Here is a 16,229-nt window from a genome sequence, read left to right on the forward strand (position 1 = left end):
ACCCCCACCTCTTCCATTGCCACCTCCACCACCACAACTTTTAGACCCCCCCTCCTGGAACCTTTGCTAATCAACCACCCGGGTCCCTCGGCACCCACCCAAGAATTATCGGAGGATGAGGGACTGGAAGGTGAAAGGTTGGAGGAAAATATCCCTGAGGGTCCTTGGCGAGTAACCCGAAGCCAGACCTGACAAAAGGGAAAGCAATAATTGGGTATATTTCCCCTTAGAGAGCATGGAATGGGAATGGTGCCTAACCCAAATGCTGCGCAATCAGGACAGCCTGCCCAGATTCTAGGAATAGGGTACATATCTGTCCCATTAAACTCAGGGGATGTTAGGGAATTTAAAAAGGAAATGGGACATTTATTAGAAGATCCTTTAGGGGTGGCGGAGCGGTTGGATCAATTTTTGGGACCTAATATTTATACTTGGGAGGAGATGCAGTCCATGTTAGGGATTTTGTTTTCTGCAGAAGAAAGGAGAATGATTAGAGAAACTGGCATGAGAATCTGGGATGATGAACATCAGCAGGGACCATTAGCAGATATGAAATGGCCCCTATAGAATCCCCAGTGGAATAATCAAGACCCGTTACACCGTACCTATATGGGCGATTTGCGAAATATAATAATACAGGGAATAAGGAAGGCTGTCCCTCGTGGACTGAATGTACAAAAGGCATTCAAGGAACAACAAAAGAAGGATGAAGATCCAACTGAGTGGTTGGAGAGGCTGAGAAAAGCCTTTCAGTTATATTCAGGGGTGGACCCTAACACTCCTGAAGGAGAGACACTGTTGAAAGTTCATTTTGTGGTAAACTCATGGGTGGATATTTGAAAGAAGTTGGAAAAGTTAGAAGGGTGGCAAGCAAGGGGGCTGGATGAGTTACTGTGGGAGGCTCAGAAGGTTTATGTTAGGAGGGAGGATGAGAACTACAAGAAGCAGTCTAAGATTATGTTAGCAGCTGTAAGGGAAGGACAGAGGCAATCTCCCCAAAGGAGGGGTGGTGGTCACCCAGGAGGTTTGAGGGGAGCTGGTCGACAGGTGCATGAAGGAAGACAAGGTGGAGAAGATAGAATTGTTTTCTTTTACTGTGGGAAAAAGGGACATATGAAGCAGGAATGCCGACAAAGGATGGCTGATGAAGAGCAGTTTAAGGAAGATTAGGGGTGTCAGGGGCTCTATCTGCTGGGGACAAGAGAAAGAACAGAGCCCCTGGTAAAATTAAAAATAGGTCCCCAGCAGCAAGAATATGAGTTCCTTGTGGACTCAGGGGCGGAAAGATCGATAGTCCAGACCCTTCCCCAAGGGTGTAAGATTTCATCTGAAATAATACAGGTGATTGGAGCCAAAGGGGAACCCTTTGGAGTACCTGTAATCAAGGATGTACTCTTATAAAGTAACTTCAAATTAGGAATTGGGTCGTTTTTATTAGTACCAGAAGCAGATTATAATTTACTGGGAAGGGATTTGATGATTGAACTGGGGATAGGGATAGAGATTAGTGAGGGAGAACTGACAGTAAAATTGTGTCCTCTCTGGGCTGAGGATGAGAAAAAGACTAATCCAGAGGTTTGGTACACCCCTGATAGTGTAGGAAAATTAAATATTGAATCCTTTGAAGTAACTATTAGGGACCCAGAGATACCTGTCAGAATTAGGCAATATCCTATATCTAAGGAGGGGAGGCGAGGACTGAAACCAGAAATAGAAAGGCTTTTAGAAAAGGGACTTTTAGAACCATGTATGTCCCCTTTTAATACCCCCGTTTTACCAGTAAAGAAACCCAATGGTAGTCATAGGTTAGTACATGATTTATGGGAAATTAACAAAAGAACCGGTGAAAGGTTCCCGGTGGTAGCTAACCCACATACCCTTTTAAGTCAACTTGGCCCAGAAAACCAGTGGTATAGTGTAATAGATCTCAAAGATGCCTTCTGGGCTTGTCCCCTTAAGGAAACTTCTAGAGATTATTTTGCTTTTGAATGGGAAGATCCAGATACACATAGAAAACAACAATTGAGGTGGACAGTCCTTCCCCAGGGATTTACAGAATCCCCAAATCTGTTTGGACAAGCTTTGGAACAAGTACTAGAAGGTTATTCCTTAGGGGAAGGGATGGTGTTACTACAATATGTAGATGATTTATTAATTGCAGGGAAAGAGGAGAAAAAAGTAAGGGAAGAAAGTATAAAACTCCTAAATTATTTAAGCCTTAAGGGACTTAAAGTCTAAGTCAAAATTGCAGTTTGTAGAAGAGGTCAAATATCTCAGGCATTGGTTAACAAGGGGAACCAATAAATTGGACACTGATACAATCCAGGGAATACTTTCCCTACAGGCCCCACAGAACAAAAGACAAGTCCGACAGTTACTGGGACTCTTCGGATATTGCCGACAATGGATCGAAAATTTTAGTGGAAAAGTTAAATTTTTATATGAAAAATTAACTAATGATGGGTTATTGAAATGGAGCACCAATGATGAAGATCAATTAGAAGCATTAAAAACTGAACTAGTCAATGCTCCAGTCCTTAGCATTCCAGATTTGAAGAGATCATTTTACTTATTTATTAGTGTAAATGAGGGAGTAGCATATGGTGTGTTAACTCAGGATTGGGCTGGAAAAAAGAAACCAGTAGCATATCTCTCCAAACTCCTGGATCCCGTTAGCCGGGGGTGGCCCACATGCTTACAGGCTATAGTGGCCGCTGCTCTCCTGGTAGAGGAAGCTGGGAAGACAACCTTTGGAAGTGAGCTAAAAGTCTTATCTCCCCATAACATTCGTGGAGTTTTGCAACAGAAGGCTGACAAATGGATAACGGATGCCAGACTCCTAAAGTATGAAGGCATCGTAGTCTCCTCTCCTAAGTTAAGTATAGAAATAACAAGCCTGCAAAACCCGGCCCAGTTTTTATATGGAGAACCAATTACAGAACTAACACATGATTGCCTTCAATAGATAGAGGAACAAATAAAAATAAGGCCAGATCTTGAGGAAGAAGAGCTAGAGGAAGGGACTCAATTGTATGTAGATGGGTCCTCTCGAGTTCTGGAAGGGAAAAGGAAATCCGGGTATGCTATAAGAGATGGGAAAACATTTAAGACAGTAGAATCTGGTCCCCTTAGCCCCAGCTGGTCAGCCCAAGCATGCGAATTATATGCGGTGCTTAGGGCTCTAAAATTATTGGAAGGAAAAAGTGGGACTATTTTCACTGATTCTAAATATGCCTATGGAGTAGTTCATACTTTTGGAAAAATCTGGGAAGAAAGGGGACTTATTAACTCACAGGGAAAGGGGCTGGTACATAAAGAATTGATTCGGCAGGTATTACAAGCCTTGAGAGGGCCAGAAAAAATAGCCATTGTCCATGTAAAAGGACATCAAGCAGGGATTGGAAATTCAATACAAGGAAACAATTTGGTGGACCAGGAAGCGAAACGAGCAGCCCTGATGAATCTAAAGCCATGGACAGGGCTTGTCACAAGGAGAGAGGATTACTCCACTTGTGGAGCTGACTTAGAAGATCCACCGTGTTGGGTTTGCTGGAAATACTATGGGATAGACTCAATAAACTGTGCCTGTGATACCCCTCGAAAGAAACATTGCTGGTTTCATGGACCTATTGATTACACACTAGCCTTCACTGTGCAAGAAAAGGAGAAATTAGGCCAGATGGGGATAAGAGAAAAAGAGGAAGGCAAGTGGGTATTGCCCGACGGACGGGAAGTACTCCCAAAAGGGATGGCAATGAGGGTCCTACAAGCAATCCATGAGAAAACCATGAGAAAACCATGAGAAAACTGGGGTACACAAGCCTTGGTTGATCAATTTGCTATAAAATATATGTGTATAGGAGTCTATAACCTTGCAAAATAATGTTTAACTTGTTAAACACTTTAACAGTGTTTAACTTGTCAAAAAGTGAATAAACAACAACTGAGAGAAAGACCAATGGACAGCAGAGAGCTACTACAAAGACCCTTCTCACACATACAAGTAGATTTTACAGAATTGCCGAAAGTGGGGAGATATAAATATTTATTGGTACTGGTAGACCATTTGACCCATTACGTGGAAGCTTATCCTACTGCCCAAGCCACCTCAAACACCGTAGTAAAAGTATTACTAGAACAAATTATTCCCCGATATGGATTAATTGAATATTTAGACTCAGATAGGGGACCTCATTTCACTTCTAAGGTCGCAAAGGATGTTTTAACGGCCTTAGGAACCCAGTGGAAATATCACACTCCTTGGCATCCACAGAGCTCGGGGAGAGTGGAAAGGATGAACAGGGAAATAAAAAAACAACTGACAAAATTGATGCTAGAAACCAAGATGTCATGGGTCAAATGTTTGCCTCTGGCTTTATTAAATATTCGAACTCAACCCCGAACTGATGTAGGAACCTCCCCATTTGAAATGCTATTTAGAAGGCCTTATGATATAGAAGCCCCTACAGACCATCCGTGCTTGAAAGATTCCCAAATTAAGCATTATATCATACAAATTATGAGCCAAAGGCAGGAATTGAGGGAAAAAGGGATGTTGACACAGAGGCCACCTTTAGACATTACAATACATAAAATCAAACCAGGGGACAATGTGCTTATTAAATCCTGGAAAGAAAATTCCTTAACCCCACGTTGGGAAGGCCCCTTTGTTGTTCTGCTTACCACAGGAACTGCGATACGGACAGCCGAGAAGGGGTGGACGCATGCCAGATGAGTTAAAGGTCCGATCACCACAGATGACCGGTGGAAAGTGACCAGCCTGCCTGGGGAATTGAAGGTTACCATTAAGAAAAACCAATGAACTCTGTGTGTATCATTCAAGCTGATCACAAAGGGGAACAAAAGGGATATGATTACCTGCTTGTTAGTGATTATTTGATAATTTGTAATAAGGTAGATTGTGATTGTTATCCTTTTGTGTGCTTTGCGTGTAAAGTTTGCCAAGAACGGTGGTGGGTCCATTGCCAAAAGGGGAGGCCGCCAACTGGGGTCTGTACAGAATGCTATAAGGCTGAACGAAAGTTAACCAAAATTGTGTTAAAATTAGGGGAATTGGAAAATCAGTGGGTTCGTTTCGAATCTGAGGATTGGTGGGAAATATACACAAAAGGAGTGCATCCAGGAAACTTTTGTTTCCATACTAACAAACCCACTCCATTTGTTGCCCAAATTCTAAAAAGGTGTTGTCGGAGGGAACTAAAGGGGGTCCCATGTGACCCACCCCTGGTCAAGGATAAAAATTGGGAACAGTACAAGGTTAGGCAGGAGCAGGGGAAGGGACCGCAAGTACCGCTGCTGCTGAGAAGATGTTTTACCTCGCGGCTTGAAGCACCAGAGTCGGCGAGCGAGGCAGAGGGGAAAAAGCCAGGTCCCCCCCCAATGGAATAATGCTAAAATGCTCCAACTATTGCCAACTGAGTACTAGGTTCCCCTGGACGACCCGTCTGATTGCCTCTGAAACACCAAAAAGGCAACAAACCCAAAAAGGGAAAACAGGATATTATGCCGTAAAAACAAGGTCAGGACCCCACCCTTATTGGCAGATTATAAGTATATTAATGCTTTGTATCATACATAAAGGGGAGGGTTCCCCGGCTCTGCACCAGCCCTTTAAGTGGACGCTAACCGGAATAGATGGCAGGGTAATTCGGAGTCAGATAACATTCGGAGCCCCTAGTTTTACCCCACAGTTATGTGAACTAGCCCCTGTAGAGCCCTGTTTTAATACCACAGGATTTTACATGTGTCCAGCATCAAACCCAGGGAAAGGGTCTTGCAATTACCGTGGAGAATATTTCTGTGGGTACTGGGGGTGTGAAACAATAGCCTCAGACTGGCAGGCAGCAGGAGATAAATTTCTTAAAGTATCATGGGGACCCTATGGGTGTACACCTCCACAAAAGGATTCTAGTGGCGCCTTCTTGGGCGGGTGGAAAGAGAGTTGACAATTTGTGCATTTAAACATAACTGAGCCCATAGACCCAAGATGGATGGTGGGAAGATCATGGGGCTTTCAATATTGGGAACCTGGAAAAGATAGAGGGAGCCTATTTACCATAAAAAAAGGGCCTGTACCAGCAGACACACAGGCAGTGGGCCCTAATCCTGTAATAGTTGGGGATTTAACAGCTAGGAACCTGATAACGGATAACCAAACTACAACTCCTACAACACCGCCAAGTGGGGATTCCCAGTTTAACACTCTCTGGAAGTTAGTTGAGGGAGTATATAAAGTCTTAAATGCTACTCAGCCAGAATTAACAGAACACTGTTGGCTCTGCTTTGATATTAGGCCTCCATTTTACGAAGCTGTAGGGATATCTGAAAAGGCGAGACGTCTTAATGGTAGCAATCCCCCACAATGTAATTGGAAAGATTCCCGGGGTAAAGGAATGACTTTGGCTTCAATATCAGGAAGGGGACAATGTATTAGTAGAGTACCCACACACCTGGAATATATATGTGAGACTGTTACTAAAGCTAAACGGGAAGATATTCCAGCTAAATGGCTAGTTCCCACTAAAAACACCAAGTGGATCTGCTCAAAAGGAGGATTCACCCCCTGTATTTCTTTAGAAATATTTAACAAAACCTCTGACTATTGTATACAGGTAGCTGTGATTCCCAAAATTATCTATCACCCCAACGAATATATGTATAATGTACAAAACATCCCAGAACACCACATACAAAAACGAGAGCCTTTGACCGCACTTACAGTGGCAGTTTTAATGCTTGCAGGGGGAGCAGGTATCGGTACAGGAGTAGCCTCCCTAGTAAAACAAACAAAGGAGTTTAACTCCGTGAGGATTGCTGTAGACGAAGATTTGGAACGTATAGAACAATCAATATCAGCATTAGAAAAATCGGTAAGGTCCTTATCGGAAGTAGTTCTGCAGAATACAAGAGGACTAGATCTTCTATTCTTACAACAGGGAGGACTATGTGCGGCTCTCCGGGAAGAATGTTGTGTGTATGCAGATCACACTGGGGTGGTACGAGACACCATGACAAAACTAAAAGCAGGACTTGAGAAAAGGAAAAGGGAAAGAGAGGCCCAGCAGAGCTGGTATGAGACCTGGTTTAATCACTCCCCTTGGTTAACTACCTTGCTATCTACAATTGCGGGTCCTTTAATATTATTAGTGTTAGGATTAACATTTGGCCCATGTATATTCAACAAGGTAATTGAAATAGTAAAAAGAAGATTGGAAGCAGCACACCTGATGCTAATCAAAGCCAAATATGAAACTCTCCCTGGAGATCCTGAAGTAGAAGAGACTTTGATTCTAGACCACCAAAAAATAAAACTATTTGATGAACAAAATGATAAAAGATTAAATGGGGAACTGTGAGAAACTGCATTGACTTGTTTGTTCATCAAAAGTATGAAATTAAGATAAAAGAGTGGGGGGGTCGGGGCATGGAATTTGCAAGCTTGGGCAAAGCTGGTAACCGCAAACAAAGATTGTGAAAGATCTTGCAGGACTGGCTGGAACTGATAACCGCAGCGGAAGGAGACCCATCACCCCCACTTGTGAAACCAATCTCTGCTGGAACTGATAACTGCAGCGGAAGGAGATCCATCACCCCCACTTGTCAAACCAACTGCTGCTGGAACTGATAACCACAGTGGAAGGAAACCCATCACCCCCACTTGTGCTGGATAAAAAGGGACTGAAGAGAAAGAAAGGGGGTCAGCTTTTGGCGGAGCCAGGCTCCTAGCTGAACCCAGTGCTGTTTGCTTGCTATCGCTTGCTGTAATTAATAAAATTATTAATTGATCTTAAAAGGCCAAATCAAATTATTCACCTCAATTTATAACAGGACGGAGTTCACGACGGCAGATTTCTCCAGGCAGCTGTTATTTGTGGAAATGAAAAGCCATGAGAAAACTGTGTTCTTGTAGAGAAGTCTCCATAACATTAACAAGAAGAACTTCTCTCCCTAAGTGAAGTGAAGAAAGACTATTTTAGAGCTGGTAAACTGACTGAAAATTTTAGGTTTTGTCTCTTTACATTGTCAGGTTGTATGGAGAGAGGAAGTGTTCTGAAAGTTTTGTTCTGATTAGTATTACTCTTTTTTTAGTTATTGTAAATATAATTTTATTTATACCCTTTTAAAAATTTTGAGCCTACTTTGCCATTCTCCTAATCCTATCTCAAAGCAGGAAATGAGGAAATATATTCTCATGAATGCACTGGTAATTAGCCAACACTGAATCCACCACACTAATTGAAGCATTGGCTGAGATATCTCAAAATGGTGAACCAAAACCCCTACAGAAACTTCCTGACAAACTGCATGATAGCAGAGAGTAATTGAGGCAGACCCATGGTTTGTCAGGACATGTATGATCCTAATGAGCCCCGTGGTACATTTGGAGCTGCGCCCTGGAACCTCAGGGACTGAGAGGAGATTGCACAAACCTTTCCTGGAGTCAAAGTCAGAGGAAAACCCCAAAGTGGTTGGAGTCTAAAGCATTAATGGGACCCACAAAGGTCCATCTATACCACAGGCTCTTCATGGAGTCCTTGGAGGAGAGAACTGGAGGCCAGGATGGCACAAAAACCTCTCAGAGACTGAAAATGGCACAAAGAACTCTCAATGTGGAAAGGAAAATCCAAAGTACCTTGCAAAAGTTAAGAATCTCAAAGTATTCATGAGCCCCACTGAGTGTCAATGTAAAGCTCTCAAGGGACTCATTAAAGCAGATAATTGGGGCCATGATTCCACAAACCTCTCACAGAGTCTGTATCAAAAGGGCAACACCAAGTGCCTTAAAATAACTGAAGTACCTTGAAGCATTAATGGGCCCCACTGAGTGTTGCTCCTGACAAGGCCTCTCCAGGGACTAATTAAAGCAGAATACTGGAGGCCATGATTTCAGAAATCTTGCAGAAATTGCAAGGCAAAAGCAAAAGCCAAAGTCCTTTGAAAAACCTGCAGTCCCTGGGAACATGAAGGAGCCCCAGGGCCATTCCTGACCAAGGCTCCCCAGGGACTCCTTCCAGCAGATCCTTGAGGCCACTGGGATGTGGGCATGGGGGGGATGCTGAGGGCAGGACCAGGGGGTGACAGTGCCCAGCCTGGCTGGGGCTGTGCCAGGAGGCCCCAGGGCCTCAGGACAAGGTGTCTCCTCACAGCCCTTGGTGGCACAGACCCTGCTGTGCCCCAGGGCACCAAGACTTGGCTTCTCTTTGCCCCCACCTGGCATCAGTGCCTCCAGTTCTCTGCTCTGCCTGGGGCCTGGGGACACTTTCTCAGTCGTGTCCCTCAGTGGGACCCATTAAAAGTCCAAGAAACTTTGGAGTTGGAGTCTGACTTGGAGTTCTGGAGAGGTTTCTGCAGCTCCCTCTCAAGGCCTGATGTTCAGGGCCTGAGCACAAAGCCCCAGAGGGTCATTAAAGTCCTTGTGCTGTGTCTGTGCTGCTGAGCTGGGCTGGGCTCCTGGCACAGAGGGTGATCCTGGTAACCAGGAAAAGTTTCAAAAGCACATTTCTCTTGCTGAGCAACTCTTCTCCCAGCCCAGCAGGGCTGGGGCACTGCCTGCAGCCAGCCCGGGTACAGCACAGAGGCACAGAGAGCTTGAATCAGTCAGGGCTGGGAAGGGGCTGAGAAGTGCTTGGGGCAGAATCACTGCCAGCCCTTGGCACAGGAACCTCTGGCTGCAGGACAATGCAGCTGCAGCTCCTGGAGTGATCTCCTAAAGCTGGAACATCCCAATGCCCACAGACCCTGTGAGTGCATTCTCTGCTCATCTCCTGTGCAGAGCAGCCAGGGGTGCCCAGGGCTGTCCTGCAGAGCAGGGTTCTGCAGCCCAGGGCGCTGTGCTGGGCCAGGGACTCTGCTGCCTGCCAGGGACAGCTCTCAGCCGGCCCTGGAGCTGCTCCCAGCGCTGGCCAGGAGCTGTGGGGGGAAGGAGCCACCCTGAGCAGGGCAGGTGCTGCTGCTGAGAGGGGCTGGCTGGGGCAGGGCTGCTCCCAGCTCCAGACCAGCCTGGGCACAGCTCCAGAGGACACTTCCCAAAGAAGGTAAGCCCGGGATTGCTGTAAAGATCAGGAGTTTTCCTGAGAGTGTTTTCAATTTCCGGCTTGGAGAAGGATGGGAAAGTTGGGGTGATGACAAAAACTGTTTTGCTTTTTATACATTTTTCATATATCCATAGGTCTGTAAATTGGTGTGATATAGTTATAAATCTAGAATCCTTACATAACTCTATTAAACTCTTAATTAGCTCTATTAAACTACAAATTTGTACTTATATAACTGTAATCCTTAGCTGTGTCTAGTATGTTTTCTACCTATCTCTTGGATTTTACTAGAATAAGTTGACTGTCTAAATATATTCCTGAAATACTGTATAGTCTTATTATGAGGAAGAAGGCCTACAAGAAGAGCATTTTAGGTTTTGACCAGAATGTGAGCAGTCACAACAAGAAGTGAAGGCAAAGAAGCCTTTAGACCTACTCCAATGGATTGAGCCAGGGTTATATAACTGGGGCAACTGAATCTCCTATTGAATGTTCCTGTTAAATATGCTATTAATTAACCTCAATGAATTGTTGAAATCAGGGGCTGGGTGTGCCCCTGGGCTACCTGGAATCTTCCAATAAAAGTCTGGTTTTTACTGGCTAACACTGTTGCAAGGATTCTTTTCTTTCTCTTTTGATTATAGACACCAGAAGAATAAGAGAAGCAGAACGGGAATCGTAATCCCAGAATGACAGAACATTCTGAGTTGAAAGGATCATCAAAGGAATGTTTGGACATGTACAGAGACTCCAGAACTGTGGCTTTGGGTGGTCAGTCTCTCTGCTGGGAGCCTCCCAAAGGGCCTTCAGCCACTCCTCAGCCCTGGGCAGCAGCAGCATCACCTCTGCAGGGCCCAGCAGGGCTCTCCTGAGCTGCCCTTGCCCAGCTGCACACAGAGCCTGCCCCAGCCAGGGCCCTGCACACAGGCAGGTTTCTGTAGGGCCGGGCCAAGGGCACACAGGGTGGGATGGGCTCTGTGAGCACTGGCAGGGACAAGGCACCTCTCAGGAGGAGATGTCCAGGCCCAGGGAGATGCTCTGGGAAGCAGAGGGGGCTGAACAGAGCAGTGCTGGGGAACAAGCCCATCCAGCCCCTCACCTGCTCTCAGCCACAGGGAATCCTTTGCTTCTCACATCTCTCAGTGTAAAAATCTGAGTGCAGCAGGAATGCTGGGGATTTCTGACCTCAGAGAGCCAGGAATGATGTGTGGGTAGGAAAACAATTCCTTAAACCAGCTCCTGCCATTTGTTAGACCTGGAAGTACAGATGCTAGCAAGCTTTTCTGCAGTAAAAGAAACTTCTGTGAAAATTCCTGAATATCCAGCCTTGTTCCTCTGCCACATGGCCACAAACCAAGGGCAGTGGGGCAGGGATGGCTCCTCGAGAGCCCCCATGCACAGGCCTGGCTGCTCCTGGCACACTCAGCCAGCACAACCGGAGATCAGGGAGGGACCTGGGTGAAGGTTTTCCCAGAGCAGGAACAAGGGTGGGTGAGTCCCAGCAGAACAAGCTGCAGGGAAAGGCCCAGGTTTGGCTCCAACCAGCCTCTCCTGACTTGTCCCTGTCCTTTCTCCATGAACAGGTGCTCATGTGCAGCCACAGCAAATGTCCAACAGCAGCTCCATCAGCCACTTCCTCCTGCTGGCACTGGCAGACACGCGGCAGCTTCAGCTCCTGCACTTCTGCCTCTTCCTGGGCATCTCCCTGGCTGCCCTCCTGGGCAACGGCCTCATCATCAGCGCCGTAGCCTGCGGCCACCACCTGCACACGCCCATGTTCTTCTTCCTGCTTAACCTGGCCCTCAGCGACCTGGGCTCCATCTACACCACTGTCCCCAAAGCCATGCACAATTCCCTCTGGGACACCACCACAATCTCCTACACAGGATGTGCTGCACAGCTCTTTTTCCTTCTGATCTTCATCTCAGCAGAGTATTTCCTGCTGACCATCATGTGCTACGACCGCTACGTGTCCATCTGCAAACCCCTGCACTACGGGACCCTCCTGGGCAGCAGAGCTTGTGCCCACATGGCAGCAGCTGCCTGGGCCAGTGCCTTTCTCAATGCTCTCATGCTCACAGCCAATACATTTTCCCTGCCCCTGTGCCAGGGCAATGACCTGGGCCAGTTCTTCTGTGAGGTTCCCCAGATCCTCAAGCTCTCCTGCTCCAAATCCTACCTCAGGGAACATTGGGTTCCTGTGGTTACTGTCAGTTTATCGTTGTGTTGTTTTCTGTTCATTGTTTTCTCCTATGTGCAGATATTCAGGGCTGTGCTGAGGATCCCCTCAGAGCAAGGACGGCACAAAGCCTTTTCCACCTGCCTCCCTCACCTGGCTGTGGTCTCTCTGTTCCTTAGCACTGCCACATTTGCCTACCTGAAGCCCCCCTCCATCTTCTCCCCATCCCTGGATCTGGCCCTGTCAGTTCTGTACTCGGTGGTGCCTCCAGCCCTGAACCCCCTCATCTACAGCCTGAGGAACCAGGAGCTCAAGGCTGCACTGTGGAGACTGATGACTGGATGCTTCCAGGGACATTAAACTCCTGGCCAATTTCTGCAAATCACTTGTAATAAAAGTCATCTTTGATACTTCTTGTTCTTTTCCATTTGGAGGTTCTTTTTCTTTGTTTTACATTTTACTGTTGTCCACAAAGAAATGTCATTGTTTGGGCCATTTCTCATTTTGTTCACCTCCACCTTCCCTGTGGCCACAGACTGTGTCAATGAGGGGCTGTGCTCTTGGCGGTTTTAAAGGAGCTAAATGATGTCCAATCAGAGTTTTCTTCGGAGATGCCCCTTTTGTTGCCCTTCTCTGGAGCTGCAGCAGCAATGTCTCTATGCAGAGCAGGGGGCAGTTCTGTGCTGGCACAGCTGCTCTGGTCCTGCTGGCCACATCATTCCTGATCCAGGCCAGGAGCCATTGGCCTTCTTGGCCACCTAGGCACACTGCTGGCTCATGTCCAGCCTGCTGTCCATCAGTCCCTGCAGGTCCCTTTCTGCCTGGCTGCTGTCCAGCCCCTCTGTCCCCAGTCTGTAGCGCTGCAGGGGTTGTTGGATTTGGGCCCTGGATCCAGCCTGTCCAGGGCCCTGTGCAGAGCCCTCCTACCCTCCACTAGATCAACATTCACATCCAGCCTGGTGTCATCTGCAAAATTGTCCTTGATTCCATGGTGGGCCCCAAAATGTGACAATGGACTCCTTGGTTCCATGGGGCACCACAGTGTCACAATGTTCTCTTTGGTGCCGCAGTTTCACAGTGGCCCCTTGGTTCCATGGGGCCCCAGGGTGTCACAGAGGACCCATGGTCACATGAGGTCCCACACTGTCACAGTGCTCTCTGTGGTTCCACAAGTCCCCTCAGTGTCACAATGTCCCCTTGGTTCCATGAGGCCCCGCAGTGTCAGAAGGGCCCCTTGGTTCCACTGGGCCCTGGTCTCTCCCAATGCTCTCCTTGGGTTGGCAGTGTCACAGTGGTGAAACCCCTTGGTCACACAAGGCCCCGCAGTGTCACCATGGCCTCTGTGGTTCCACCAGGACCCAGTGTCATGAGGACTCCCTGGTTCCATTTGGCCCCAGAGCACCACAATGGAGCCCTGGTTCTATGGGGCTGCACAGTGTCACCATGGTCCTCTTAGTTCCACAAAGCCCTGCAGTCTCACAATGGCCCCAGAGTGTCCCAATCATCACAGAATGACAGAATCAAATAGGCTGGAAAAGACCTTTGGGATCATCAAGTCCAACCAATGCCCTAATACCACCTTGTCACCCAGACCATGCCACTGAGTGCCACTGGAGAGGGACAGTGACTCTGCCACCTCCCCCCTGGCCTGCCCATTCCACTGCCCACTCACCCTTTCTGTGAAGAACTTCTTCCTCTTGTCCATTCTAAACCTCCCCTGCTGCAGCTGAAGGCTGTGTCTTCTTGTCCTGCCCTCCAGCAGATCCACACTCACACCCAGCTTGGTGTCATCTCCAGATTTGGGGATGGTGTGCTCAATCCCCTCACCCAGATCATCGGTGAAGATGTTAAACAGGACTGGGCCCAGCACAGATCCCTGGGGGACAGCACCAGGGACTGGACACCAGCTGGGTGCAGCACCATCCCCACCCCTCTCTGGGCCCAGCCTCCAGCCAGCTCTTCCATCTCCCAGCCAAGAGGGAACCTGCCCAAGCCGCAGGCTGCAGCTTTTCCAGGGAATGCTGTCAGAGACAGTGTCCAAGGCTTTGCTGAAGCCCACATGGACACATCCACAGCCTTTCCCACACCCACAGGTGGGTCACCTGGTCATAAAAGGAGATCAGGTTGCTCAGGCAGGACCTGCCCCTCTTAAATCCACGCTGGCTGGCTCTGACCCCTCGGCCATCCTGTGGGTGCCCTGTGGTGGCTCTCAAGGTGATCTGTTCCATAACTTTGCTGGACACCAAGGTCAGGCTGACAGGCCTGGAGCTCCCCAGATCCTCCTTCCAGCCATTCTTGGGGATGGGCTCACACTGGCACCTCCAGTGCTCTGGGACCCCTCTGGTGAGCCAGGACTGATGGTAAATGATGGGGAGCAGCTTGGGGAGCTCATCCCCCAGCTCCCTCATCCCCCTAGGATGGATCCCATCTGATCCCATCCACCTGTGAGCATCTGAGTGGTTCAGCAGGTCAGCAGCTGCTTCCTCCTGGATTACAGGGGGCTGTTTTGCTCCTTGTGACCATCTACCAGCTGAGGAGAATTCTTGTCCTGAGGACAACCTGTCCTAATATTGAAAATTGAGACAAACAAGGTCTTAAGTATCTAAGCCTTTTCCTTATCTTTAGTTCTTGTATTCTCCACTGCATCCATTAAAGAATAGTAGAGGTTCTCTTTATCCGATGTTTTGCTATTAATTTACTTATAGAAACATTTTCTATTGTTTTTCACAGAAGTGGCCAGGTTAAGCTTTAATTGAGATTTCACCTCTCAACTTCTCTTTCTCCGTGACCTGACAACGTCCTTAAACACTTGCTAAGTTGCCTTACTTTCGGTCCAAAGTTGATGCACCTTCTTCTTTCCCTTGACTTCCCACAAAAGCTCCATGGGCAGACAGGACAGACATTTTCCTCATCAGTTCATCTTTTGCCACACTGGGACAGGCTGCTCCTTCCCCTTTAAGATTACTTTCTTGAAATATGTCCATCCTCCCTGAACCCCTTTTTTTTAAGGGCTGTTTCCCTTAAAAAAATCAGAACCTGATTTGGTACTCCCCAAATCATCGTCCTAAACAGGCCAAAGTCTGCCCTTCCTCATTCCAGTGTTGAAGTTTTGTTGCTGACCCTCCTTCTGTCACAAATCATTGAAAACTTGATTATTTCATGGTCCCTGTGCCCCAGGCAGCCTCCAACCCCCACATCTGCCACCAGCCCTTCTCTGTTTGTGAACAGCAGGAGACATAGCTTTCCTTGGGAGTGGAGTGTTACCAAAAATTGGGGAAAACAGAAAACTCCTTAACACCAATGCAGCATTAAGAAGCAGCATTCTTTATTCAGCCTGATGCATGGGGGATAGCTCCTCCCAAAGCCAAGCATGCTGAGTACAGGAAAGTTTCTGTTTATTTTCTGTATTTTGCACACATATTCATTGATTGTCCCAGACTAAACACACATCTGAGACAATGATAATCAATTCCCCAGGATCATTAACATATTTCCCCTCTCCATTACCCATGCTTTCTTCTGTCCTGGGGGTCTCCCTGGTGGTCGTGGACCCCAATGTTCCCTTGGGCCTGGCTGAGCTGGCAGGACACTGAGGCTGGTGAACTTCCAGTTCCCCGTCTCCCACAATGGGCATTGTGTGGTTTCCATAGGCCTGGGGTTATGGAGAACAAGCTCCAGGTGTTAGCTCAGCTGGTGGAGACAATTTATCATCTGGAAATATGAGGTCACAGAGTGATCTATGACATCACAGGAGTGATCTATGACAGAATGGTCCATGACATCACTGAGTGGGTTATGTGAGGCCATCAAGAAGTTATGATATCATAGGCCATCTCTGTTATATCACAGAGTAGGCTTTGATATCACAGAGCTGGCTGTGACATCAGAGACCAGCTGTGTGACATTAGAGATTGGGCTGTGACATCTCAGAGCAGGCTGTGACATCCCAGAGGGGCTGTGTGACATCCCAGGAGGGCTCTGTGAGGTCACTGGGT

The 16,229-nt window shown here is 47.3% G+C and overlaps 1 protein-coding gene across 1 annotated transcript; it reads left to right on the forward strand.

Annotated features, from left to right (window-relative positions):
- Positions 1-9,936: 9,936 nt before the first annotated feature.
- Positions 9,937-14,114, forward strand: LOC146764771 (olfactory receptor 14A16-like). The gene has a single exon (XM_085563828.1). It carries the CDS (start codon positions 11,662-11,664, stop codon positions 12,592-12,594), a length of 933 nt encoding a protein of 310 aa, XP_085419954.1. The 5' UTR covers positions 9,937-11,661; the 3' UTR covers positions 12,595-14,114.
- Positions 14,115-16,229: the final 2,115 nt, after the last annotated feature.

The sequence above is a fragment of the Lonchura striata genome, chromosome 31 (assembly GCF_050655825.1).
Source record: "Lonchura striata isolate lonStrDom1 chromosome 31, ASM5065582v1, whole genome shotgun sequence".
Lineage (NCBI taxonomy): Eukaryota > Metazoa > Chordata > Aves > Passeriformes > Estrildidae > Lonchura > Lonchura striata.

Coding starts and splice junctions, on each gene's coding strand:
- LOC146764771 (XM_085563828.1), top strand. CDS start 11,662: ATGTCCAACAGCAGCTCCATCAGCCACTTCCTCCTGCTGGCACTGGCA.